This window comes from Centroberyx affinis, unplaced genomic scaffold (assembly GCF_046629955.1).
Source record: "Centroberyx affinis isolate AG114_WGS23_722 - 3 ecotype Tasmania unplaced genomic scaffold, CSIRO-AGI_Caff_v1 ptg001425l_1, whole genome shotgun sequence".
NCBI lineage: Eukaryota > Metazoa > Chordata > Actinopteri > Beryciformes > Berycidae > Centroberyx > Centroberyx affinis.
Genome location: NW_027279902.1, coordinates 48,303 through 73,339, shown reverse-complemented (window position 1 = coordinate 73,339; position 25,037 = coordinate 48,303). Strand labels below are relative to the sequence as shown.

Below are 25,037 nucleotides of genomic sequence, written 5' to 3'. Positions count from 1 at the left end.
CTGAGGCCTTGCTGCCTTTGGAGAGAGGCCAGAAATAACAGAAAAGCTCAGACATGATTGATTGTACCGTTGGCCACTGATTGCCACAGGGAAGGCTAATAACAAACTGATGTGGGACCAGCTTATCAGAGTGGTACTGAGGTTCTGCAGACATGACATTTACTAAAGCTCACACAACCTCCGGGTCTTGGGTTCAAAACGGTCCTGATCTCTGGGACCTCAGAGCTGTTGCTAGGGAGGCTTCCATTCACTGACCGCTCAATGACAGGCTTATGATTTTCAATCCAAAATTCAACTGTCACTGTGGCTGTGACATAGTAATCTTGGATCAGTCCTTTCACATCAGGAGAGTTTTCACCTAAGGACTTTAGCTACTACTTTTACTCTCACTAAAATGTAATTCTTGTCCTCACATAAAGATCAACTGCAGCCAGACAAAAAGACACACAAAGCACATTTAACAACCCTTCAGAAAATACAAGCGCTGCTGTGAAATTACCCCGTACTTTTATTGAAACTTACATTCCAGTTCATAAAGACGGTTTTAAATGTGCATTTTGGCATTATATGACTCCGTCCTCAAACATAATGGCAAATGCAGGTGGACCTCATTGCTGTCCAAGAAAAGAAGAGCCAGTCTTTCCCCCTGTCTGTTTTCTCAGACTGGAATCATATGATTAGATACTGAAGGTTCCAGTGAGACCGGTTTGCATGAAATCTCCCTCCTAAACAACTGCAATTAACTGCTGAAATTGGTACTGATAGTTTGATGGCATTAACCACTTTCAAAAAGAAATCTCCTTCCCCACAATAATTCTCTCCGTCTGTGTCAAAGCCGCACAGCAGTACTCCAATAAATTACACATAATCTATCTCGTCTGTCTTTCTCGCTAAGAACATAACTAATTGTGGGCCACGCAACCAGGAAACCATCATTTTTCCGCCCTGCAACTTGACTGCGTGAGCACGATCCTAATAAGCACATGTGTTTGTAACGCCAGAGGAGCGGCTGAGGATCTTCCTTAAGCCGCGCAGACGTCGACCCCCTTGGCCAGAGCCTCACTCCTCCCTTATCAGGCGCTCCTCTGGCAGGCGGGACAGGCTGCGGAGAGAAGCTGGACGACTTCCATGCGGAGGGAGAGAACGCAGGAGCCAAACAGACAAACAGCGGGCCAGACAAACAGGGGTGCGAGCTGCAGCAGTAGCTGACGTGGAGCTAGGCTTGCATCACATACACACACACACACATACACACACACACACACACACACACACACACAGACAGAAGCCCAGTGCAGCTGGAGACACTCGAGATGCCTGACTGACGGCCAGCCGGCGAACCTCACACCGGCTCTGGATGAGTGGGAGACGGAGTGTGTTTCATTTCCACAATAAGCAGCAAAAGGGTTGGGGAATGTACACAGACTGACAGATACATATAGGCATGAACAGATAGACTGATAAACACAGATGCACAGGCGCAAAGGCATTCATACATGCACAAATACCGACATTCTCGCTCGCACAAACACACCGAAGGAATCAAAGTTCATGACCAGGAACTTATGAGTTTTGTGTGCCCGACAGAAACCAGCAGTGTGGGCTGACAGTGAGTAATGATGTGTTCATGTGCGGAGGGGTCAGAGGAACGCCTGGAGCGCCGAGTCAGGTCACCTGCCAGTTAGGATAACATGAGGAGCCTTTCCTTCCCTTCATACAAAACAGTGTCAAATGAAACTCTTAATCCCGTCAGACCCTCCCAGAATGCCACAGTATGGGTGACATCTATCCTGACTGAGGGTCTATGGGACGTTTCCCTGATCTAGCCTATATGATCCAGCTACATGAAGGGCTGGACTCAGATGACCATCCATTCTGGGATCTAGCATCTATTTGCTGTTGCGTTAATGGTTGTTAAGAGTTAAGATTTGGGGTGGGAAACCTGATCCTAGATAAGTGTCAGGAAGAAATGTCCACAAATAAAGTTAATATCAGGCTAAGGACTGCCCTGTTTATTGGATGTGACGGCATTTCAAACCTGATGCAATACTGTATGGTATACTGGCATTGTGTCCGCTGTTTCCACAACGGTTTTGTGTTTCATCTCTGAATTAATTACAGACTATGGCCTACCACAGAGAGAGGAGTAATGGAAAAACACATTACGATGGGTCCCGACAGCAAAACTTTCCAAGTCTTGGTAGCGGTGAGCAGATACATGGAAAACTCATTGTGCCCCTCAGCTTCAGCCCAGTCTCTCCCTCTCTCTCGCTCTTTCTCTCTCAATTATATGACCAACATGAAGTCATCCCACTTAAGTTGCCTCATGCAACGCCAATCCCCCAAAAATGTTCTCTCAGCATTGTCCACATAGTCAAAGTACCACGTCAAGCCAGATATGTTTGGAATCTGATCGGTCTGGGTCAGAGAGAGCCGATTCCTCAGGGAGGGGAACATTCCTTCATTCCTGGATCCATTCATTCTGGGCCCTCTTCATTACATAATGGACCGGGATGCAGGCACACACCAAGATACCTCTAGCTGCCATCTGCAAGGCTCATCACAAAAAAAATGACACGTATTGTGTGAGTATAATTGTGGAAATTTAACAGACACCTATAACACACTGCCACGCCGGTTTACACAGAAAAACAATGAATCTTACTAACTGAGAAACTGTACCTGGGAGTATTTCAGTTTAGATGAATACATTTGGACACAGTGTGCACTGCATTTGCATAAACCTTGGTGTCATGTGATGAGTTTGACTTGAATGGCATGTGTAGGGTGCAGTGATATACACTACAGAGTTGTTAGTAGTAGTGTGACATCTAGTGGGCGATGTGGACAAATGTTCTGACAGTGATTCCCAGGCAGTCACACCAGAGCCTTCTGTGTGTGTGGAGTAAATTGTGTGTCAAGGCTCAAGTGGCGCTAGCAGCCTCCACCGGGACACTTCAGCACTGTTCAAAATATTGCCTCCATGGTTCTTCTGACAGCACATCAAGAAAGGCGGAACAAGAGGTTGGTGAAGAAAAGTTTATTCTAAAGTAGTCCAAGTCAAACTGACTGTGAGAGAAGAACTTGTGCTTAATACGTACCTGTCCATAGAGAGGAGAAATACTCAGTCATCACTCTGCCATGCTGGTGTGAATTCATCTGACTACATCAGCAGTTCTGTGACTCTGGGGCCTATGAGGGAGGGAGGGAGCGAGAGCGAGAGAGAGACTCATTGAACAATTGTCTTCGAGGGGTATCTTAGAAAGTCATCAATTTTAATTAGACAAATGACCTGATAGTCAAATCCAATTCATTTGAACTGAATAATTCAAGTGGTGCTAGGCTATTAATCAAAGCTTAAGTGCAAATAAAGAATTGTCAGGATAAAGTGCACCATCTTGGATTCACACCCCAGTCTTCTCCACAGCTTGATTTGCCCTTTTCCTCAGGTCGAGGTAGATCTCTGTGCCATTGTCACTTTCTGATGGACATTAAAGATGCGCCTCTTCTCCCAAAGGTCCAGACCTTTGAATCCGCCCACTCCACCGAGTGTAACGAGTTGACAATTCTGTGTGATATCAGGCAAGTATCGTGCTGCTATGAAAATAACCTTTTTTTTTTTTTTATGACGCTGTTGAACTCAAGGTACTTTGTTCTAGCCTACTAGCTAGCGCATACTTCATACTGCCCGAAATTTTAAATCCACCTTTTCCCTTTTCCAGCCCTGATGAGGCGAAAGAATATCCCCGGAACGCTTGTAATTTTGCTCCCAAAGTTTCCGGATCCGTTTGAAGGACGGGCTGTCTGGTGCGACACAATTTGCAGTCCGTCAAGCGAGTAGTGACAGACGCTGCTGCAAACTCGTCAGTTGTACAGCCAATATCGTGAATATTTTTAATGGACGACACTGAGCAGGAAAGCACAGAAACACAGGCGCCTTCAGTTATCGATCGGTATTACACACGATGGTACAGAGCCGGTAAATATGACTGAAAATCCTCGGTAATGTTGTTAGCTAACTGCTAGGTAGCTAGTTTGACTGGCAGACAGACCTCATTGAGACAGAGCAACTAGTAACCTGCTGTCTTGTTGAACCAAGATAGGCTCATAACATATTTTAATCCAAGATTTTACCTGAACAAGTTACAGATACATTGTCGTCTTTTTCATTTAGATATGAAGGGGAAAGCTGGTGAAGACCACTGCATCCTGCAGCATTCAAACAGGTAAAATCACTGATGTAGTAGCAAATAAAAAGGTGGGTAGACCATGACCTCCAGCTGGTGATCATCACAAGGCTGACAGGCCACCATTATGAACATAAATCAGTTATAGCCTACTTTAATTAATTTATGCTTCCTTTCCCTTAAATAAAACTATATTTATATAACCCACATAAGTTTGATACTACTTAAATTTACCTCATAAAGTTTAGTGTCGGTCTAAAAAGGGCGATAAACTGTCTTTAGATGGGTTTATCCCCCACTACATCCCTGAGTAAAACACTTATGAATATTACAAACAATACTGCTGAATTTTAGCAGAGGGAAGTTACATCCCTTAGTTTGGTGCATTTATTTTACAGCATAATGCAGAATTTGACCTTTGTGTTTGCTCCCTGCAGAATATGTGTCATCACTTTAGCAGAGACCCACCCCATCCTTCAGCATGGACGCACAGTCAAAAGCATCAACTACCAGATCAGTAATGGATGCAGTCGCCTGAACAACAAAGTGTCTGGCAAGTCCAAGCGGGTAATTATATTTATTCAGATCATTTTGGTCCATGTGTTTAAACATTGTATCTGTGCTTCACAAATTATTTAACTCCTCACAATCCCAGTAATGACTTCTCAACAATAAATACCCATTTTCCACTACAGGGGGGGCAGTTCCTTACTGATTTTGCGCCTCTGTGTAGGATAACATGCACTGATGAGACTGAATACACAATCTACAGGTGAGACGATGGTCTATTTCTCTAAGCATACGTGTTATGCTCCTCTCTTATGCCTTGTTACTTTGAATTTGGCCTATGTGTCATAAATAATCATCCAAATGTATATTTTCAGCTGCATCAGAGGCCGTCTTCTTGAGGTCAATGAGGATATTCTAGAAAGACCTGCACTCTTGCTGGAAAAGGTAAATAGTCACGTCATCATTATCATCTGATCTGATACTTTGAATAGCTAAAAAGGCACATTTGCACATCTGGATACATCTTATTATGTTCCTCCATCTGTAAATTTGATACTGTGAAAAGCCAATGATGCACAGTTGCACATCCTGCTCTTGCACTGGATTGTACATTTTTAGATCTGTAAACTGCAAACATCTGTTAACTGACAAATAAGTCAGGTGTGATTATCTTCAATGTGTTCTATTTATTGTATTCTTAACCATATCCTGTTCTTTGCTGCTGCATTTAGATTAGATGACACTTTAATGGTGCATGTGGGGAAACTGGATCAATTTCCATGTGGGGATCATTAAAGTTTCATCCAAACTTATCCAAACAAAGACTTAGTTTATATATTGCCTTTTAAATCTGACCAGCCGTCCACTGAGGGATACATTGCCGTCATCCTGCCAAAGTTTGAAGAGAGCAAGAGCATAACAGAGAACCTCCTGAGCAGAGAGGAGTTTGAGAGTGTCGTCTCCAAACGGGACGCTGCCCAGCCGCAACCCTGCTGACGGGGCTCGGCGCTCTCGCCTTAACCGAGTCTGGGAAGAGGTCGCTTCCTTCCACTCCCACCACATTGGATGAAGAGTGGGGACACTCGCGTCCCGGAAAGTGGCATTCACTTGCGGTAACTGCTGCAGGGCGCTTGGATATAAAGCAGGCGATGCACTGTGCCTCTGATCGTGGACGCTTCGACTGAAGGAAGGAGCATACACGCTCAGAAAGAATAGTTTTTTTATTTGCATTGTTTTTCATAGTTAAAAGGTTGAAAGGAGGTTTCAGGAAGTACTCATCTGTTTTTTAAGTACTTTATTTATTGTTTGTTTTTGTAATTAGTGAAAAATATGGAAAAGAGAGTAAAGCATGTGTTAATTCTTATGGCAATTCTGTTGCTAAACACCAAAAATACTTAAGTTAGAAATATTATTTTTGGAGAATATCAATAAAAACAACCAACAGTGATATAAGAAAAATATTGTTTATTTTTGATTTGTGTCACTTTTATTAACCATTCAGCTGTCAAAAGGATAGATGGTCCAAAACTATATCTATTATTTCTTCACGTCTGTAGCATCACTACAATAACCAGCATCCTTAGCTGCTCTCATACAGTACAACGCATCTCTAAAGCTTAATGTATGTTATTCAGTTCAGTCATCATCATTCCCTGACCTAGTACCAAAGGCATTACCTTGGGATGCATACTGTATACATATCTATGCTTCAAGTACCATATTATACATACCATATACCATTTAATACATATTGGCCTACTAGGCAGCTTCACAACGATAGTCTTCATAACAAGTACACTTCAAGGCTCCATTTGACAATTCATTTGACACAGGTGCCAGGTCAATATATTCTTTCATTTTCTAGTGAGAAATAAAATCAAACAGTATAACAGTATACACTGAATATGATTTGATAATACTCGAGACAGTAGAAAGTGAGTAAGGTCCTGATTTCCCAAAAGCATCTTATTAATAAGCTTATCTTTGTGGAGAAACCAGGCCCAGATAGAAATAACCTTCTCCGTGGATGAACACTGGAGGAGTAAGAGCTTTATGTTTCAGTCGAGTAGCAAACCAAACGTCGTAGCATCTCCATGACAACAATCATATTTGGCATCAAATTGTGATTTTCGCATTCGCACTTTGTTGCTAAGATGGCACATGGGGTACGTTCCACTGCTAATGCTATGGAAAATAGACTTATAAATCATATGGTTGTCTTCTAAAATACTTATCCAAGTGAGAAGCTGACTACGATGTAGATGATCTGGAACATACTTGGTGTACCACTATGGCTAACATTACAAAGCTGGTGTTAACATTACAACCCTATGGCGGGTTGACCATAGGAGACTCAAACACAACGGTTTGGTGATGATGGCATCATGCATGGTGGGTTTTCAACATTTTCTACTCTATTGTCTCATTTGGCTAAGATGTGCAACACATTTACAGTACACCACAAAGCAAATGGGCTGGTTACACACAGGCACATAGTGAAAACAGATGCATGGCTGAGCATCAAGTGGAGTTGCCCTTCCTCATTACTGATTTCTGATCAGTTTATCATCTCCTTATCCTTCCTTATCCTTAACTCAATCATTAGCCAGGGAAGTGATAAACCTGATTCCAAATCAGTTTGTGTGATCTTCTCCGAGTGAAGGAGACTCACTCCACTGCAAATGGTCATGATGTCGGCTGCTTGCCCCCCTCTGGTGGGCTGGGGTGGAACTAGTGCTTCGAGTGACTCGGGGTTAAAATTGCCCCTGGGCACAGATCTTGAATCTGCTTTTTCTCTGTAAACCTTATTTTTCAACATTGGGACAGCAATAACAAACTCTGACCCAAGGCAAGCATCTTATGAGGCAACTTCACCCTGCGGCTCTATCCCACTCTGTGGTGGATGCATGAGGATGTCGGGGAGTAACTATTTCATGGGCTACTTGTTCTCCAGAAAGGTGAGGTCGGCTATGTGCTGCTCCGAGGGGCGAATATGGGACAAATGAGGTGACTATTTCCTGGATTACTTGCTCTCCAGGAGGTTGAGACCAGCCATGTGCTGCTCCAAGGACTTTACCCCGAAGCCGTTGCTGTTCTTGCTGTTGAGGGCGCTGTCGTCTTTGACAGGCGTGGATGCATCCTGCCTCTCTCTCCAGCCCTGCGGGGAGCCCAGGCTGCTCCTCTCTGACTTGTACTGCAGTTGGAGAGGACATGGGGAGGAAATTAATGGAAAGAGAAAAACAGATGGCAGGCCTTATACAAACTTTTGTTAAAATGAACATGTATATCAGATTTAATCACTCTTTCCTGGACTAAATAAGCATTACTGAGTTTTCGCTCTCTCTTTATCCATTTTGCTACTGAAGCACATGTATACTGTGTGTATACTGTCCCGTTTATTAGCTGTCACCTTTCGGTTGAGCTTGTTACAGACTGGTAGCAGGGACAGGACCACGGTCAAGATGCCTCTGGTGGTCTGAATGGATGAGTCCACCTGGAGAGAAATGCAAAGAAATAAAATTAGGATAGGAATACACTGCTGGTTTACCTAACGAAATGGTTTAAGATGGACAGCATGGATACACATTGGATTAGTTGCAAATGCATAATAATATGGACAAAGACACATACACCAACCCATCCATCTACCCACAAACACACGTAACTCCATCTAAACTGCATTCGGCAAAGCCCTTTCCATTCCCTGATCGGTGCACTACCAACCCCTGACAGACGGAAAGCTCTTCTATTAGCAGTGAATGATAAAGTGAATGGAGGAGGGAGAGATAGAGAGATGGGGAGATAGAGAAGGGGACCAATACATATCAAAGAGACGCTCATTAATCAGCAGAGGACACGCTATTCTTCATCCAGTCCTTTTGATTCCAACCTTCGCCATTATTACAAGGTGACCTAAGGCGGCTCAACCCTGCCCGAGAAGCTCATTAATTCCTCATAGACGTTCATTAATCTCGCTCCCGATGTTTAATAATGGTGTAACTTGTAGATCACTTGAGGATTACGCCGTAGCCAGTCTGTTATGAAGTAACACGGTTAGTCATGCTCAATTGTGTGCTCAGTGATCTGCTGATGCCTAATTGTTGTTGGATACGTAGTTTTGATGCTGTCAAAGCTAATTATCCTTCCAAGAAGAGGCTAATGTCCGTACGATACTATTAAATTAATGTGGATCAAGCAAGAAGGATTCACTGGGAGGAATTGATTCAGGGACTTTACAAAAACTGCACACCCAAACACAGACACAAAGATACAGATGTGCACAGACAGAGAGAGAGAGTCAAACACACACACACACACACACACACAAACAGTGGGTACACAGTATGGGCACCTTCTGGAAGGTGGCAGTCTTGCCCTGTACAGGAGTCTTGGCCCCCATCTGCAGCTGTTGGCACAATGCCACCAGTTTCTCCATCTCTGTGATCACCGCAGACTTTTCCTCATCAACCAGCTGAAACAGAGAGGGAGAGGGAGAGAGAGAGAGAGAGAGAGAGAGAGAGAGAGAGAGAGAGAGAGAGAGAGAGAGAGAGAGAGAGAGAGAGAGAGAGAGAGAGAGAGAGAGAGAGAGAGAGAGAGAGAGAGAGAGAGAGAGAGAGAGAGAGAGAGAGAGAGAGAGAGAGAGAGAGAGAGAGAGAGAGAGAGAGATGTCTCTTATCTCTTAGAACAAAACACAGCAGAAATGGTTTATGATAATATTAACCAGGAACAGGGTTTATATGTAGGGCAGTAGTTCCCAACTCTGGTCCACGAGACCACAGGTACTGCTGGTTTTCATTCTAGCTGTCTGACTGATCTAGACCTGGGACTAGCTGGTAGGATAGAAAACCAGCAGTACTCGGGGTCCCAAGGGACACAGTTGGGGCCGCTGATGTAGGGAATAGGAGAGGCTTCAGTGGATTTAGGCTTTTGATCGATGTAATCAGTCAGCAACAACCAGTTCACAATCTACTGCTAGACTCACTTATCCAGCTGAGCTAATCCCTTGATCTCAGTCATGGTGGTCATCAATCTAGCCCACTTACATGTGTGCACACGGCCACGTACGACCTAAAAACACAGGGTGCTTTATTCAGCAGTAGCATAATTTACAGCTGACAACAGCGCATAAAAACCTCTCAAACCTCAATTAAAAATGTTCCGGCTAATTTGCATAAATAGCTTCATAATTTCCACAAGGGCAACACAGGTGGGCTACAAGTGTGTCGGTGCCAGAGAACTATGGGAGTGGAGGGTGAGACAGAGAGACTCCATTAGTGCCGTTTGTTTGATGTAATTAATCAGAAAGCGTGAGGCAAGTTGAAGTGCTGGGCCTCCTGATTATGAATTAGTGCTGGGTGGCCGCTGCCCCCCCCCCCATCCCAGTCCTGTCCCCACCCCATTCCCTCTACACATACACATGTGCACAAACATACACACCCACAGACACACCAGTGACGAATGGCAGTCGTTAATGGCTGTCAAAAAGAGCCATTTAATTAAACTTGGAGGACCTGGGGAAGAAGTTGGGGGAGGGCGAGGCCTGTAGGGAGGGAGGGCGGAAGGAAGGAAGGTGCTGAGGCTACGCTTGTTTGTTGGATCTCAACTCGGAGGAAAAGACGACAGTGAAAGTGTGTGACAGTCTTAATTTCCTGCCCTCACTGTGTGATTTATAAGGCGGGCCTGGCATCCTGGTGTGCCGGGGCGGATGAAGGGGTGTGTATGTGTGTGAGAGACGTAAAGAGGGCGGGGGCACAGGTGTCTGTCTGTGTGTGTGTGTATGTGTGTATGCATACCCACAGTGGGTTGTTAGCCTGCTCCTGTGCACAGGACTGCTCCAGTCAGGGAAAATTAACAAGCAGTTTTCTCTACTCTTGGCATCACACCATAATGATTTTCTTTTTCTATTACTGACTTCCATAGCTATCAGTGGAATCAATCAGGTTCCAAGTTTTGATATACTATGGTACTTACACTTTTATATACTTCTACTAATAAACAGTATACTTACTACTTTGGTTTATATAATAAAAGAGTCCCATTCTCTACATTTCTACTTTTAAAATGTTTTAACATGCAAACTTATTTGGCCAGTGAAACTGATACAATAATTTGAGCTGATATTATTGTACATCATCTAGTATTGTGACATTATTTGGTATTCAGCCCTAAGTGTGTGTGTGTGTATGCATGAGATTTATTTATTATTTATGTGAGATTATACCTGAGTGGAAAAAATGCGGAGAGATGAGCACAGCTGGAGCCCCTCCTCAGAAAGCACCTGAAGAGCGAGTCAAAAGAAGAAAAACAGAAAAAGAAAAGAGTTATATAAATCCAGACAGAAACATAATGTGTTTAACTTCCACCAGGAAGCGATGTGACAATCAGTAAATATTATGTGAGATTTTGCTTCCAATCAGTGTGCTTTCTTGTCTCTCTTTCTCCTCGTCTTCTTCTTCCCTCCTTATCTCCCTTTCTTGCCCCAAACAGAATCAATCTTAATTGGCATTTTGGCCCTGAATCTGCAAATGATTACAAATTATTGGCAATGATCCTGTCCCCTTCAGCGCAACCGTGTTTGTTATCCCACCCATAGATCGGAGGTGAGCAGGCATGTAAACTCCTTATAGTTTCCATCACATTGATGACTCCTAGCCGTGCCCTATCTGATCTGTGAAAGGGGAGTGAATGAAGGGATACTGGCATTTACCAGCTTATTGATCTTCCGGCCCAGTATGTCGTTTCATTAACGAGGCACCAGACGCATTCATTTAAAACTTAGATAAAATGGGAGGAAAACAGAGCAGAGGGTGGAGAGAGGGAGAGATGAGCGGATAAGGACAAGCATACCTCAGCTTGGTGAAACAGATCCAGTGTTGTTTTCAGCAGCCCCTCCCCCCTGGGGAATCAATATGGGAAACACACAAAATGAGGAAGAGATAAATGGATCAAAAAATAGACCTCTGTAATTTTTTATTATTCAGAATGATTCATGTCAGCATCAACTTTGTCAGTGCCTCAAACTGTGCCTGGTCAGTATCAATTGCTGTGGGGTTGAAAATCTCATTAGCTAAGCCTTTAAAGAGAATCGAGCGGATGCTGCTAAAAAGGCTGCACAATGTTGAGCACTGAAAGGAAGGTAAGAGATTAGCAGGATACATATAAAATTTGACTCATTCTCTAATCTCATTCTTTCCATCACCTTTTCTCGTGTGTGAGTGTGTGTGGGAGGTGTGTGCAGTGTGTGTCAGCAGTAGGCCACCTGGTGAACAGGTACATGTTGTAGGCCATGCTGGCCATGCTCTGGCTCTGTCGGACTATGTCATGTTCTTGCTCTTCCCACTTTTCCAGCTCGGCGTCCACGTCCGACGACAGCAGACGAAGCTCCAGGCCCAGCTTGGCCATGCTCGTCTGCTCCTGCACACACACACACACACACACACACACACATGAATACAGACCCGCACAAGCACAACCATAAGCATTTCTACATTGGAGACATGACAGGACACTTCAGCTCACACATTCTCTACATTATTTTGATTTGTTAACACTAGACACGCTCAGAAGCTAATACAAAAGTTCTATAATCAGCATAATCCGACACTTCTGCTTCCTGCATTACAGTATGTGCTAGCCGGCGAAAATGCAGTCCATTACCATACATATACCATCAATTCTCCAACACAGTGACACCAAGTTTCCAGAAGATGAATGTAGTGCTGTCAGAATAAGGAACTAGACGTGGCATGATGCATCGTGCTGAAAGCCAGAGGAGTTTACAGTGTGCGCTACCTCTGCATCCAGCTTGACAGCCTTGGCAGTCTTCAGGTTAGCTGAGTGTTTCTGTGGGGAAAGGGAATAGGATTAATCAAGGGATTATAAACCATTTGAATGAAGTGTAACGGTGGAATATGCATGAGAATATTCATGGCTGGCGTGTGATACTCACTCCGGGTCTGGGAAGCGACAAGTAAGGTCTTTTGTCTCCTAAAAATAGAAAGAGACAGTTACTGTGATTATCTATCTGCTTGCTTACCGTCTCTTATATGGGTGTCTAAAAATATTCAAATATACAATTCGCAATATTACGTAAAATAAATGACTCAAAATAATCCTGTTTCCTGTTTTATCATGTATTTGAATGATACCTGAATCATGTTATTAATAAAAATAAAATACCCTGCTGTAGTTACTAGTTTTAGAACATATATAGGTAGATATCCAGATACTGAGGGTGGGTAATTATGGTAATTCACAATACTTATGGTACTGAAACAATTTCACTTTTATCACTGTCCTAGAGTTAGTGAAATATCTCTTTATCTTTCTGGTCTGTCAAGAACATGAACAGCATGGTTGGCTTCAGTCGACTGCAGCGCTGTCAGCTCTACTGGCATGTTTAATGGTGGATGATTAAGAAAAACAGTAAAACCGATCTCTTCACAGTGCCCACATAATGTTTTACTGCAGGATTTTGCTGAGATACAATACAATAGTGTGATGTATATAGCTGCACTAAATTTTAGCCAAACCTGCAGTGTGTCATTGTGTGTTTTCCAAGAACGCACGAGCATCCCAGATATTATGGAAGACTGGAGCCCCAGAGTGATGCTCTCCCAAGCGTCTGCTACCACTATGTTTCCTGTCAGGGCTTTAGCTGACATGGTTTGTAACTCCATGAGAAGCCCCCGAACTGATAACACCTGAATCTGACACTGCCTGATGGACACACACAAAAACACGTACACCTGTGTGCACACGTAGGGACGTAGGCGCAAGAAGCACACAAACAGGCACACACACCCGAGCATCAACACATACGTCTCTCTCTCTCTCTCTCGGTCTTTATCAGTGTGAAGATACAAACAGCCAAGCTTGTGAAAGGAGCTGTCCATGAATAGGACACATACAGTGTACTGGCACAATGATGGAGAGAGAGAGAGAGAGAGAGGAGGATTGTGGGCATGGGTGTTTAATGGCATTGGTGGAATTCCTTTTGCAGAATGCTTTCCACACACTAAGCTGAAAGAATTTTCAAAGGTATGTTCATGCTGCTTTCTTTGCCTCAACTTTGCTTTCATTGAACGTAAGCGTTTAGGGGCAAAACGACTCACCAAGGTTTTGTTTGTTTGATTTTGCCAGACTCGTGGGTCATTGACAGCACATATTGCATGTGATCACACCTCTTTGTCACTCTGGAATTAAGTGACTGATACATTCCAGTGACATATAATGTACAATATGTTTTTGTTTCATATACACTTTCATACATCTCTCATATATGCTCTCTGTCCTACCACTCCAACCCACACACACACACACATACATGTACAAATACACACCTCGTCTGCCTTCGAAGACGTCGTTGATCTCTCTCAGCAGCAGCGCCATGTCACACAGCTGGGAGTCCCAGGCCTCGCAGAACACCTCCAGGTTCTCCTTGGCGATCTTACTGGACGGGTGGAGGGCCAGCGTCTGGGCTGCCGAGATGATCTGAACGAGGGTGTAAAATGGGGACAGGAGTGTAGTAGACAAGGGGATAAGTGGTCCAATAAATTCAGTAAAGCTGTGATCATATTTTTTGTTGCCTGGCAGGGAAAATTATGCAGGCAAAAGTCAGAGAAAAATGACTGTAAACCTTTTTCAGAATCAGGAGATTCGCTATGGTGATTTTCAATTCAATCAGATGCTATTTGGTTTTTTTGCCTACGGCTTCTTCATCAACCTTGTGTTTTACACAGTGAATAGGATTAAGGTTGATAAGTACAGTAAAGCGCATCACCAATGCATGACTCACCATTTATGTAACTAAGGTCAAGCTTTCAATATCTTTGAGTGGAAAAATATGTAACATTTCAGAATATCTGCATTCGACTCTACTCGTTAAACCCACTTGGGCCATAGAGCAAACAGGATTTCGGACAACTGCATCTGATGGGATACTACTTAGAAAACAAGCACACACGCACGCACACACATACACACACACACACATCACCCCCACATCCCCCGCAGTGCAGTATTTAATAGCCAATTACCCTCTGGGCTGCCCCTCTATTACAATGGACAGACAGAGAGAGATATCACCACCGCCACTGCCCCACACTGTGACATTATTGATTGGCTGACCTTTGAACTCAGAAACGCAGTCATTACTGCGGGGTCATGCGGGGCCTGACATTAGCGCCGCGGGACGGGAACATTCTACACTGCCGGATAATTACTGGCATGGATGGTTTCCAAGAGCAAACATAATTAGATCTGGGATAGCGGGACTAGGTGGACGGCATGTTCTCAGCCTTCCTGAATGGATGGCAGGTGTAGGAGACATAATTTGTCTGTTTTCCCTTCCCGCCGTGTCTAAGTAGAATATTACTCAGGCTTGATTTCATTCTCATTACTGGACCTCTTTGGGACCATTTTGACTGTACTGTGAGACACAATAAAAGTGTTAAATGAAACAAAATGGGGCTCAAGTTTAATTCATGTCTAATCACCTGTATGTCTTTCTATTCTGCTCCTTTCTCTCGTTTGATGCCTTTTGAAAATCAAGTTAGGTGAGGTATACTGTCACAAACAAAGGTTAACGGTTACCTGTGGACCAATAACGTGGAAGGTCTCCTCGGCGTGTATACAGGTGATCTCCAGTGGCTCTGTCCCCGACACGTGGCACAGCAGCCGACATGTCTGGAGTGAGAGACGCAGGATGAATCAAGAAACAAGCTGGATGTGCTTCTGAGCTTTGAGAAATATTCTCTAAATGTCATATTTTTACCGCATATACCTTGCTACCCATTTCCCCTTACTGACAAAAACGCAATCATAGATAATTCTACTGTCACCTACACAGTCATCAGCACTCCCTCGGTGGCACTACTGCTGGGTGATATGACCTGAATTTTATCTCGCAAGATTTTTAGAATTTTGGATAGTACCAGGATATATCGCTGTATGGACGTTTTTCTGGTAATGTCATTTGAAAAATGTTTTATGGGTGCAAAAACCCTGTGGGAATGCCTGTTTTTCGCCATTGCAGTTTTTGTTCATTTAAAGGCAGGTATCACACTGAAGAATTTTGACTTTTTTGGGCTTGGAACAAAATTGAAGTTGAAACAAAAGAAAGGTTTATAGTATTATTATCTTCCAGAAATAGTGTCTTTTTAGGCTAAACTCTTACTATGTTACCACCGCTAGCAGGGACAGTTGTGCGACAAAGCTTGCAGGTAGTTTTCTGCTCAGTGTCTGACTTTTTTTCTGTTGACTTTCGTTTGGTTGAGGATTAGGAGGTGCGTTTGCTTCACGTTCATTCTTCTTAAGCATGTGTCTTCTTATGTAAAACAATGCCCTACCCACACTTTCAGCAATTTTGAAACTAATGGTCAACTCTGTATAGAATGTAATTACGCCTCCAGCCTTTTTGCCTCATCAAGAAAAAACAGTATGGGCAAATCTAAACTTTAGCACAGATTTTCACCGGTGTATCGTTTCTACCAGTATATCACCCTCCACTTGGTGGCACCACCACTAACTTCCCCCCAGCCCGCCCCAGCCCCCCTGTGCCCACCCACCTCCACCAGCTGCTCCTTCTGCTCGGTGAGAGTGCGGGCGTATTCAGCCACTGCCTCCAGGTTGCCCTCAGCGCCTGAAGCTTTGAGCGCCCGCAGGGGCAATTGCTCCCCATGAACCTTCAACAAGTCTGAGGCACGAACCACCGCCACCTTATGGAGCTGTGATGGGGAGAGGAGAGGAGAGGAGGGGAGGGGAGAGGAGAGGAGAGGAGAGGAGAGGAGGTGGGAGAGATGGGGAGGAGAAGAGGTGGGGAGAGGAAGAGGTTAAAGATTGATGGAGAGAGAATGAGAAGGGGGAGGCAGAGAGGGAGGAGAAAGCACAAGAGAAAGAGAGATGAGTGAGAGGGATGAATGAGAGAGTGGAGAGAGAAAAAAAGCAGAGAGGAAGAGAGGAAGTGACACATTGACAGAGGTAAGACAACAGAGAGACAGCAGGTGAGCTGAAGAGTGATGTGAAAAAAAAAAATCCAAAGTGGAAAACCACCCACAGAAGCACAGCAGCTAGTGAGAGACAGCCAGCCTCTCTCTGACTGAATACATCTATTCAGACTGAGAGAGCAGGCTGGCAGAGCAGAGAGGGACGGTTCGCTCTGATTGTTGGGTTGGCAGTGCAGACTTAATGTGGTGCTCACCTCGCGTCTGAGGTCATTGACACTCTGGCATGTCTTAAGGATGCCCACCTCCATATCCTCCGTGGCCTCTTTGACATGGACAGACTGCTGCTCCAGTGAGAGAGAGAGAGAGAGAGAGGAAGGGGGAAAAAGGAAGGAGAATATAAAATGCGAGACACAACATGGTTTCAGAGTTCAGAGAGAGTATGATAATGGAAATTGAAAAGTTTAGAAACGGAATGTAATGGAAAGTTTCTTTCTCAACTTTTTTTCTGTATATAGTTTTTGAGTTTTAGTTTTTGTGTGACCTATGGTGCTAAGCTAAGAGTTACAATAAGATAAGCTAAGATTTCAAATTGTATTTTAGTTTTATTAAATTGAAATGACTTGTATTAAAGGACCATACCGGTGTTTTGCTGCACACATACCTTACATTGCTACCGACCATTTTACAAAGCATAGCATACCATACTTTTTTAGATCTTTGAATATTTACTTGATTTCCCTCATTTTTAAATTCAAACGTTCAAGTGATAATATTCATACCCTGTTTTAGAAGTCATGGACGTTTGAATTTACTTCAAGGACTATTTTCCAGCAGAGACGTACACTCTGTTGTGTGGGTTTCTGAGTGCGACAGAGAGGAATGGTGCATTCACGTGCTATTGATAAATTAGAAAAATGAAGACTAAGTTTTTTTTAAAGCAAGAAGAAGCCAAATCCATATCAACCTTTTCATGATGCCCATGTTGGGTGATCGTTTGTCTTCTGGTTTTGATTTTCTCACCAATTAGCGTGCAAATGCAATGCTGTTTGGCAGCCGACTTTGAAGTCCTGCCAGAAGATGTGTAGACTTTTCAAATCAATGCAGGCATTAAACTAAATTACCACGCAATGATGAAGTAATTTTGACAAAAATAAACCCTGGCAATAAACCCTTCACTCTGATGGATTGCCTATCTCAAGCAAGAAAAATGCATTCAGACATCTAAAAAAGTATGGCATGCTTTGGAAAATGGTCGGTGGTAATATAAAGTATATGTGAATTGTTGTAAATGGGCTAAAACATGCAAAAACACTGGTATGGTCCTTTAAGATGAGAAGATGTACAAAGCAGTCCCACAGGAGAGAATGTATTGCAGTCCTTGAATGCAACATATTGTTACCCAAATTTCAGACTTTCAAACCCATCAGTCTACCAAACAGGAATAGTTGGAATGGAAAAATGTGGCCAAAACAAACACATCCATCCTCACTGGTACCTGACACAATAAGAAGTTAGACTGTGTAGAACACCCAAGAATGTTCAAATTTACATTACATTCAAACGTTCAAATTTACTCCGAAGAAGCTTTCTCTGCAATTTCAAAACATTTCAGCGCTCTGAACTTTTCATTTTCCCTGATGAGTTCTACTGTACAATTATGCGGCAGCAGTGTACTCTGCACACTGAAAAACTTTACAAGGAGAAACTGAAATATAATGACTTAGCGTTGCATAAGTCCATCAATTTTGAAGGCCACAGAGACTCTACTGAACATGATTCGATGTGTCTGACTCAGTTCAATATGTCTTGGTAAATGGTTATTCAGGCGGGTTACTATGCTTTATTGTATTATAGAGCAATGTAGGTGTGAAAAGGAAGGACATTCACTGTTTGCCATGTGACATGATTGTGAAGCACTTTGTGAACTTTGCTTTTACAAAACTGCTATACAGATGAAGTTATTATTATTCTACATACAGCACCATATGTGCTCCTGTGGGTGTATGTGCTTGCATCTGTGCAAGCATGTGCACGACATGTATAAGGTCAAGTGTGAGTCCGCCTGCTTGTGCCAACATACCGCCTCCATCCAGGCGTGCACCAGCTGCTGGGCGTCCTGGCGCGCCAGCTGGCACATGCCCAGGATGGCCTGCCGCTGCTCGTGGCTGGTGTAGGCCGAGTCCGTGAAGTCCTCCGTCCGCTCCACCAGCGCCTCCAGCTGGCTGCCCACGCTCTGGGGGGGCAGGGAGTACAGGTTCTCCCGCAGGGACTCCACACTGGACTGGACGAGGGAAGGGGAGGGGCGGGGCGGGAGTTGGAGGAGCGTTTGAAGGATGGGTGCGAGGGGAAGGAGAAAGGTTGAGTGGATGATGGAGAGGACAGGGATAGAGAGGGAGTGACACAGAAGAGAATGGGATAGACATATAAGCATATACAGTTCTGTTAACAAATGTCCTGAGAGAAGAAAACACCATTGAATGTCAAATGATCATTATGCCTTCAACCTCTTCAGAAAATAACCACAGTTGGATATGATTTAGCTGTTAAAACTGACCCTGGCCATAAAGGTCCACAATAAATACTGCAAACAGCATCTCAAAGACTCCACTGAAGCATAAGAGCTAATGCATTTTTGCTGTATTGTGTTTTTTTCCTTCTCTTTTCTTCCTTCAACAAAGGTCTGCTTTTGATGAGAAGTAATGCTCTATGCTTATGAACCCTAAGATGACAGGTTTACATAAGCCAGCCAAGTGCATGCTTTCAAATGTCAGTTTCAGCTGAACTATGGCATGAAGTGCTACTAAACCATTTATTCAAAGCAATAAGCATCTCCTGTCCTTTCCTGACAATAATATTTTCTTCCTCTCTGTCAAAGGAAAGAGACCATGCACCACCTCATAAATGTTTTATGTTTTTTTCATTTACCAGTGCACAAGGAGGAGAGAGCCAGAGGACAGAAAATGTCAGAAATTGACTGATACTTGAAACCGTAATTACAAGACCAGGATCCATATTTCTAACATTTAGAGGATTAGTCATAGTGATCTAGGATCACTGGTGTATTCAGACAACCAAATTATAAAACGGTTCACAGGCAGACAGTTCACAGGCGGGTGTCATTCTAAGATACTTTTAATTTGTTAATGCGGACCATGATATATATCCACTCCTCCACTTAGGCCAATCTGTGGCCTTACCTTGAAGTCCTTGATGCCGTTGTAGATGCTGGCAGGAAGGATCTTGTTGTCACCGCAGCTCCGTGCCTCGGTGACTATCTCGATGACCTGCTCCAGGGCACAGCGCATCCGGTGGAACACGGCATCTTTGTTGATCCGCGCCGACTCGCAATCCGGGTGCCTGAGGCAAGTCTTTCAAAGGAATTCAATGTGAAATGTTACACAATTTTCAACTTCTATCCTTTTTCATCCTTTTTTTCAGTGATTATTCACTCTCTAGGGTTATTTCATGATTAGGTGTCTCAGTCTTGACTATTGACATTGATTGGAGTATAAACATGAGAAGGGCTCATATCTTTGAGCTGGAGGTACTCCATAACAGCAGCCCAGAGGACCAGTGGTGGTGTGCAAGCTGTTTACCTTGGAGGCTGTGAGGAGCATCATGGTGCATTTCTCCAGCACTGCTCTGGCTGCTGCCATTCTGGCCTTCTTCTTCTCATCCTTCAGGTCCTACAGCACACACACACACACACACACACACACATACACATATATATATATACGCACAGCAGATGGTAGTGGGTGGCTTTACTCCAGTTGTAACTTCCTAGAACTGTGAGGGTGGCCCAAGGACACTGAAACATCAAACATATGCAACAAATCTCCTTCATGCTGGCATGAGGGGACATACAAATGTGGTGCAGATCCCTCCCCGACTCAACACACACACACACACACACACACACAGACCCACACAGACACACACACACATGTCCCCTGATGTCATACATCAGTAACTTCCCAGGCCCATGGTCATAGGTCATTCAATAAACAGAGACACTATCAGAATAGGAGAGCAGATATACTGTATCTCCCTTGCTGCATCCCTCTCTACATACTCTAAACAGAAATAGACAGCTTGAATTAGATAGATATGGGATTTGGAAAAAGGCAGCTGAATAAACTCCTCTACCAGCACCTCGCCACAGATTACAAAGACGATGTGATTATCTGTCATTATTTTTGCCTCTGTGCTCTTCTGGCTTCAATAGATGCAGACGGTAGATTTTCTAAAGGGCTGTGTGCTTGCGCATGCGAGTACATGTGAGCACATGAGTGGGAGTGACTGAGACAGAAAGAAAAAGAGAGGGGGGGTGGCAAAGGAGGAGAAAGATACGGAGCATTAGCTGCAATGAAGAGAGTTGGAGAGCGACGTGATGTGTGTGTCAAAACACAGCCCCCTATGTAATTCAAAAAGAGGGATGGTCAAAACTCCCTCTCCCTCTCTCGCTAGATATCGCAGCCGCTGCACTTTACATCAGCTTCTGCAGGCAAAGTGCTTTAGCTGCAGAAGCTGAATGTATGCATCAAAGTAGGATTAGCAGTCTTTGACGGTGCTAAGTTATAAGTTGGAGCGGTCTTACTGAGGCTTTGAGCAAAAGTTTTGTTTTACAAATATGCCAGGGTGCAGCTAATGTATTGCAGACAAAAAGCATTGCTGATCATAGGTCGGATCATATCAACATTCAGTCGTGATGTAAACAGTCTTTGAGGTGTGTGAGTCATAATTGACCTGCACATTTCTTCTGGGGAAGGAGAGACGCAGCATGGAAAAATGAACTAAAATGGATATAGAAAGAAAAAAGGGAACCCCACAAGAGACAAGAGAAGCCTGAGGACACTTTCTGTTCATTCCTTACTTTTTCATACAGTGTAAATATTTGACACATGGATTATTGATCTGGACTGCCAGCACTTTCATAGTACTTTAGGTTTGAGTCTGAGTCTGATTCTGCTTCTCGCTTGCACAACCAAAAGACCACAATGTTTAGAAAATCACTGTTTGTGAGTAGTATATTATCATTATTATTATTATTGTTTTTATTTAGATGAATTAACAAAATGTGTTCAGTGATACACTTTACTGCAGAGAGATAAAGACAAATTAAACATGTAAAGGAATACACAGAGAAAGCCAGCCATGGGCAGCTATATGCATATGTAGAATTTCACCATGCTAGACCAGATTGCATTTCATTGCATCCTGTGGGCTATTTTCAGTTAAGTGATAATGATAATAAAGATGTGATACTTTATTGATCCCCTTAGTAAGGCAGTAGTTCACAACTTCTTCATATGCTACTCACATTCTGTCTGTCTCCAGTGAGGTGGGCGAACTCCACCATCTCATTGCCAAACTGGCTGAAAATCTGGACAAACTCTTGGAAGGTGCTGACTCTCTCCAGATGGTCCAGGGTCACCAGGACCTGACAGGAGAGAGAGATCAGAGAGTATCTTAGACGGTTTGATGGGCACATATGGCAAACAGGTTCATGTTCTTCTGGCTCTTTCACACTGCAACATCCTCCTCCTGATGTTGCAGGATGTCAGATGGACTATATGTTTATATCCTACAAGTGATACCTTATTATATTTTGTCCTACAATAGAACCTTGCTAATTTCACCAATGCAAGAATGAAAGGTAGTTGACTAATGAAACACCAGGAGTTCCCTAGTTCAATGTTTTAAGAGTCACTGTGTTGTTCCAGTGCTCACCTTTGGGGTGCTACTGGCTACACTGATGTGATGTAATGATGTCTGTGACATCCTAAGATAAGACTGGGTGAGTTAGTAATTGATAATCTAAAGCTAAGTTAATAGTAGTCTAGCTGCTAATTTAACTGCTAAAAATAGGCTAACTGGCTAACACAGCAGCTTTTTATCAAAGCCAGGCAGAGAAGGGGAAGAGATGTAATTGTGTTTGCCAGCAATGGAGAACAGGGGGCTGTCGACTGTCTGTCCAAACGAGGCTAACCAGTCATGATTAGGCCCTGTGCTTCCATTCTTGGCTCAAGCTACAGCTATATCCACAGCACCCTGTCTGGCTAAGAGCATAGCCAGGTACAGGGCAGGCAGACAGCCCCTGGCTCTGTGTTTTTATGTGGTAGCTAAATGTGCTGCTTCCCTTCAATTATCTCCAGAGAGGCTGAGCCCTGAGTACTCCTTCAAAGAGCCATTGCTTATCTAGTAGGAAATAAAGGACTCTGTATGGAGTGTGAGTATGTGTGGGTGTGTGTGTGCGTGCATGTGTGCATAAGAGAGAAAATGCAACGGAGTGCATGCATAACCATTTGCATTTAAGCCCAAAATGGTGCCCTGTTGTTGTGAACAGGTAATGGAAAATACATTTCATGTTATGCCGCCTCACGTTTGTGTGTTTCATGCATATACACACATCCGTGTACATCTATGTGAGGCTGCCTTTCACCTTGTTGCGTGAAGTGATTATCTGCTTGATGACGATGCGGTCGGCCAGAACCAGGACCTTAGTGACTGAGGAGAGCAGCAGGCGGGCGGCCTTCACCATGCCCGTCCTATCGCTGAACACCGTGATGCGTCCGTCCGACGGGGCTGGCTGGGCCGCGCCCACATCTGTCAGCTGAGCTATGGCATCACCTGCAAGAGAGGAGGGGAGGGTATATTTTAGCAATGTGCTTGGTGGACTTCTGACTCCTATATAGTATAGATTTGGACATTGCACTGGAACAGATCTCAAACCCAGAGCTACTGTAGATGTTGCATCAGTCAGCAGAGGTGGATGGCTCAATAACCTCACTGCCTGTGTCACGTCCGCACTCTCAAGAGCAAAAACTATGGACACTAAAAAGTAGCTGCGTTATTGAAGCCAAGCTTTGAGACGTTTGCTGGTCTAGTGATAATTTCCCAAATGCCCTCTATGTCACTTCAGAGTACACTATGGCACACTGTTAGTCAATCTGCCACTCACTGCTTTATGAACCTCTGGGAGAACATGTCGTCCTGGACAGGGTGGCACAAAAGAAGACTATATTCAGCACAGTGGCACGACAGCTATGCCAGCCTCACCCGGACACAGTTGGCATCATGCCCTCTGGGAGACATGACCGAGTCATTTTACTGAGTGGTCAGAGAACCACAAACACGCGGAAGCAAATTTACACATATGCTGAATGCACATGTATTCACTTCAGGACTCACATGTGCTTACACACTCAAACTTTCTCTCATTCTCCCCCACTCACACAAACACAGCACACTAAAAAAAGTCTGAAAATGGAAATAATGCAGTTTTGGGGCTGAAGACCAAAACAGTCCGTATCAACAGAGAGAGGAAAAGGGCCAGAGTTCAGAGCGAGAGGGAGGAGGAGGGAGAGAAATGTGTGAGAGAGAGAGAGAGTTCAGAAAGAGGGAGGGAGATGGGGGAGGAGAAAGAGATAGCTCTCTATCGGGTCATGCAGCTTGGCTCTCTATTTGCTTTGGCTGGTCCTTTAAAAGAAGTTGCACTGACGAGCTGATTGCATCCGACAGGCTGCTTTTCAGTGCCAGCTCCCCTAACCAGTTGAAACATCCAGGCCTGTCTCACAAAGAATGCTGCTCAACCCCCATGACACCACCAGGGTAGAGAGCCGAGGCCAGAGCCAACTCTCCCCTCTCCAGTCCCCCTCTCCGTCCCGTCTCCTCCAGCTCCCATCAATGCATCGATTCTCAAGACCTTAAAGAGAGCAATCCCTAAGACCCTTTTTCATCGGTGTGTTCCTATATATGGCCTTTTTGTTTGCATGCTATTTTCTACTCACTGTAGCAGCCAGTTGTTCTATAGTTACATGGAAAATGTAGTGTATGATGAAGATGCTGAATGTGTGATGAATGATTCTGAATCATTCATTTGTCATTCATTTTGATCATGGGATTATTACTATTTCACTTTGTTTGAAAGAGATGAAAAGCTTAAAAAGGCCTATCCTTGATGTGCTGGTGCAGACTCTACTGAATGGCGATCGATCTTGCTTCCTCTGTTTTTAGCAACTTGTTGAACCGTACCTGCTGTCCATAAAGTCCAGTATCTAAACTCTCACATATCTGCTGACTTTATCTTGATCCCAACTACCATCTTAGGCATCTTAAATCTTTTTGAGAGAGAGAGAGAGAGAGTGAGAGAGAGAGAGAGAGAGAGGAATGACAGATAGAGATTGAGTGAGGGAGACAGAGACGGAGATCCAACGCAGATTAAGGCCTATACCGACCTGCCTCATTGGATCTCTCCACCCCCCTGATGATGGGTAGCATCTAATTAAGCTAATGCTTTCAGCCTCCCTTTATTTCATTCATTATAGCACACAAGGCTGAAGCCAGGCTGGTTAAACTCTCCCCGCGGCTAGGTATTAGTGAGCCGTCAATC

General features: G+C 43.9%; 2 protein-coding genes across 2 annotated transcripts in view; one reads left to right on the top strand and one right to left on the bottom strand.

The window, feature by feature from the left end:
* The first annotated feature begins 3,833 nt into the window (after positions 1-3,833).
* Positions 3,834-6,133, top strand: abitram (actin binding transcription modulator). Its single transcript, XM_071526544.1, has 6 exons — positions 3,834-3,979; positions 4,175-4,226; positions 4,625-4,754; positions 4,883-4,959; positions 5,072-5,141; positions 5,556-6,133. The coding sequence occupies exons 1-6, from the start codon at positions 3,898-3,900 to the stop codon at positions 5,691-5,693; spliced, it is 549 nt and encodes a 182-aa protein (XP_071382645.1). The 5' UTR covers positions 3,834-3,897; the 3' UTR covers positions 5,694-6,133.
* A 45-nt stretch (positions 6,134-6,178) lies between these two features.
* Positions 6,179-25,037, bottom strand: part of ctnnal1 (catenin (cadherin-associated protein), alpha-like 1) — a 48,692-nt gene continuing 29,833 nt past the window's right edge. The window contains exons 3-19 of the mRNA XM_071526543.1: positions 23,088-23,275; positions 21,966-22,085; positions 20,239-20,328; positions 19,840-20,010; positions 18,723-18,923; positions 16,897-16,983; positions 16,265-16,423; positions 15,291-15,383; positions 14,039-14,189; positions 12,646-12,683; positions 12,489-12,539; positions 11,956-12,110; positions 11,544-11,592; positions 10,918-10,974; positions 9,049-9,168; positions 8,107-8,190; positions 6,179-7,890 (exon numbers count right to left, since the gene is read on the bottom strand). Coding sequence (XP_071382644.1) covers positions 7,720-7,890; positions 8,107-8,190; positions 9,049-9,168; positions 10,918-10,974; positions 11,544-11,592; positions 11,956-12,110; positions 12,489-12,539; positions 12,646-12,683; positions 14,039-14,189; positions 15,291-15,383; positions 16,265-16,423; positions 16,897-16,983; positions 18,723-18,923; positions 19,840-20,010; positions 20,239-20,328; positions 21,966-22,085; positions 23,088-23,275 — 1,985 coding nt within the window. The 3' untranslated portion in view covers positions 6,179-7,719. The remainder of the gene's footprint in view (positions 7,891-8,106; positions 8,191-9,048; positions 9,169-10,917; positions 10,975-11,543; positions 11,593-11,955; positions 12,111-12,488; positions 12,540-12,645; positions 12,684-14,038; positions 14,190-15,290; positions 15,384-16,264; positions 16,424-16,896; positions 16,984-18,722; positions 18,924-19,839; positions 20,011-20,238; positions 20,329-21,965; positions 22,086-23,087; positions 23,276-25,037) is intronic.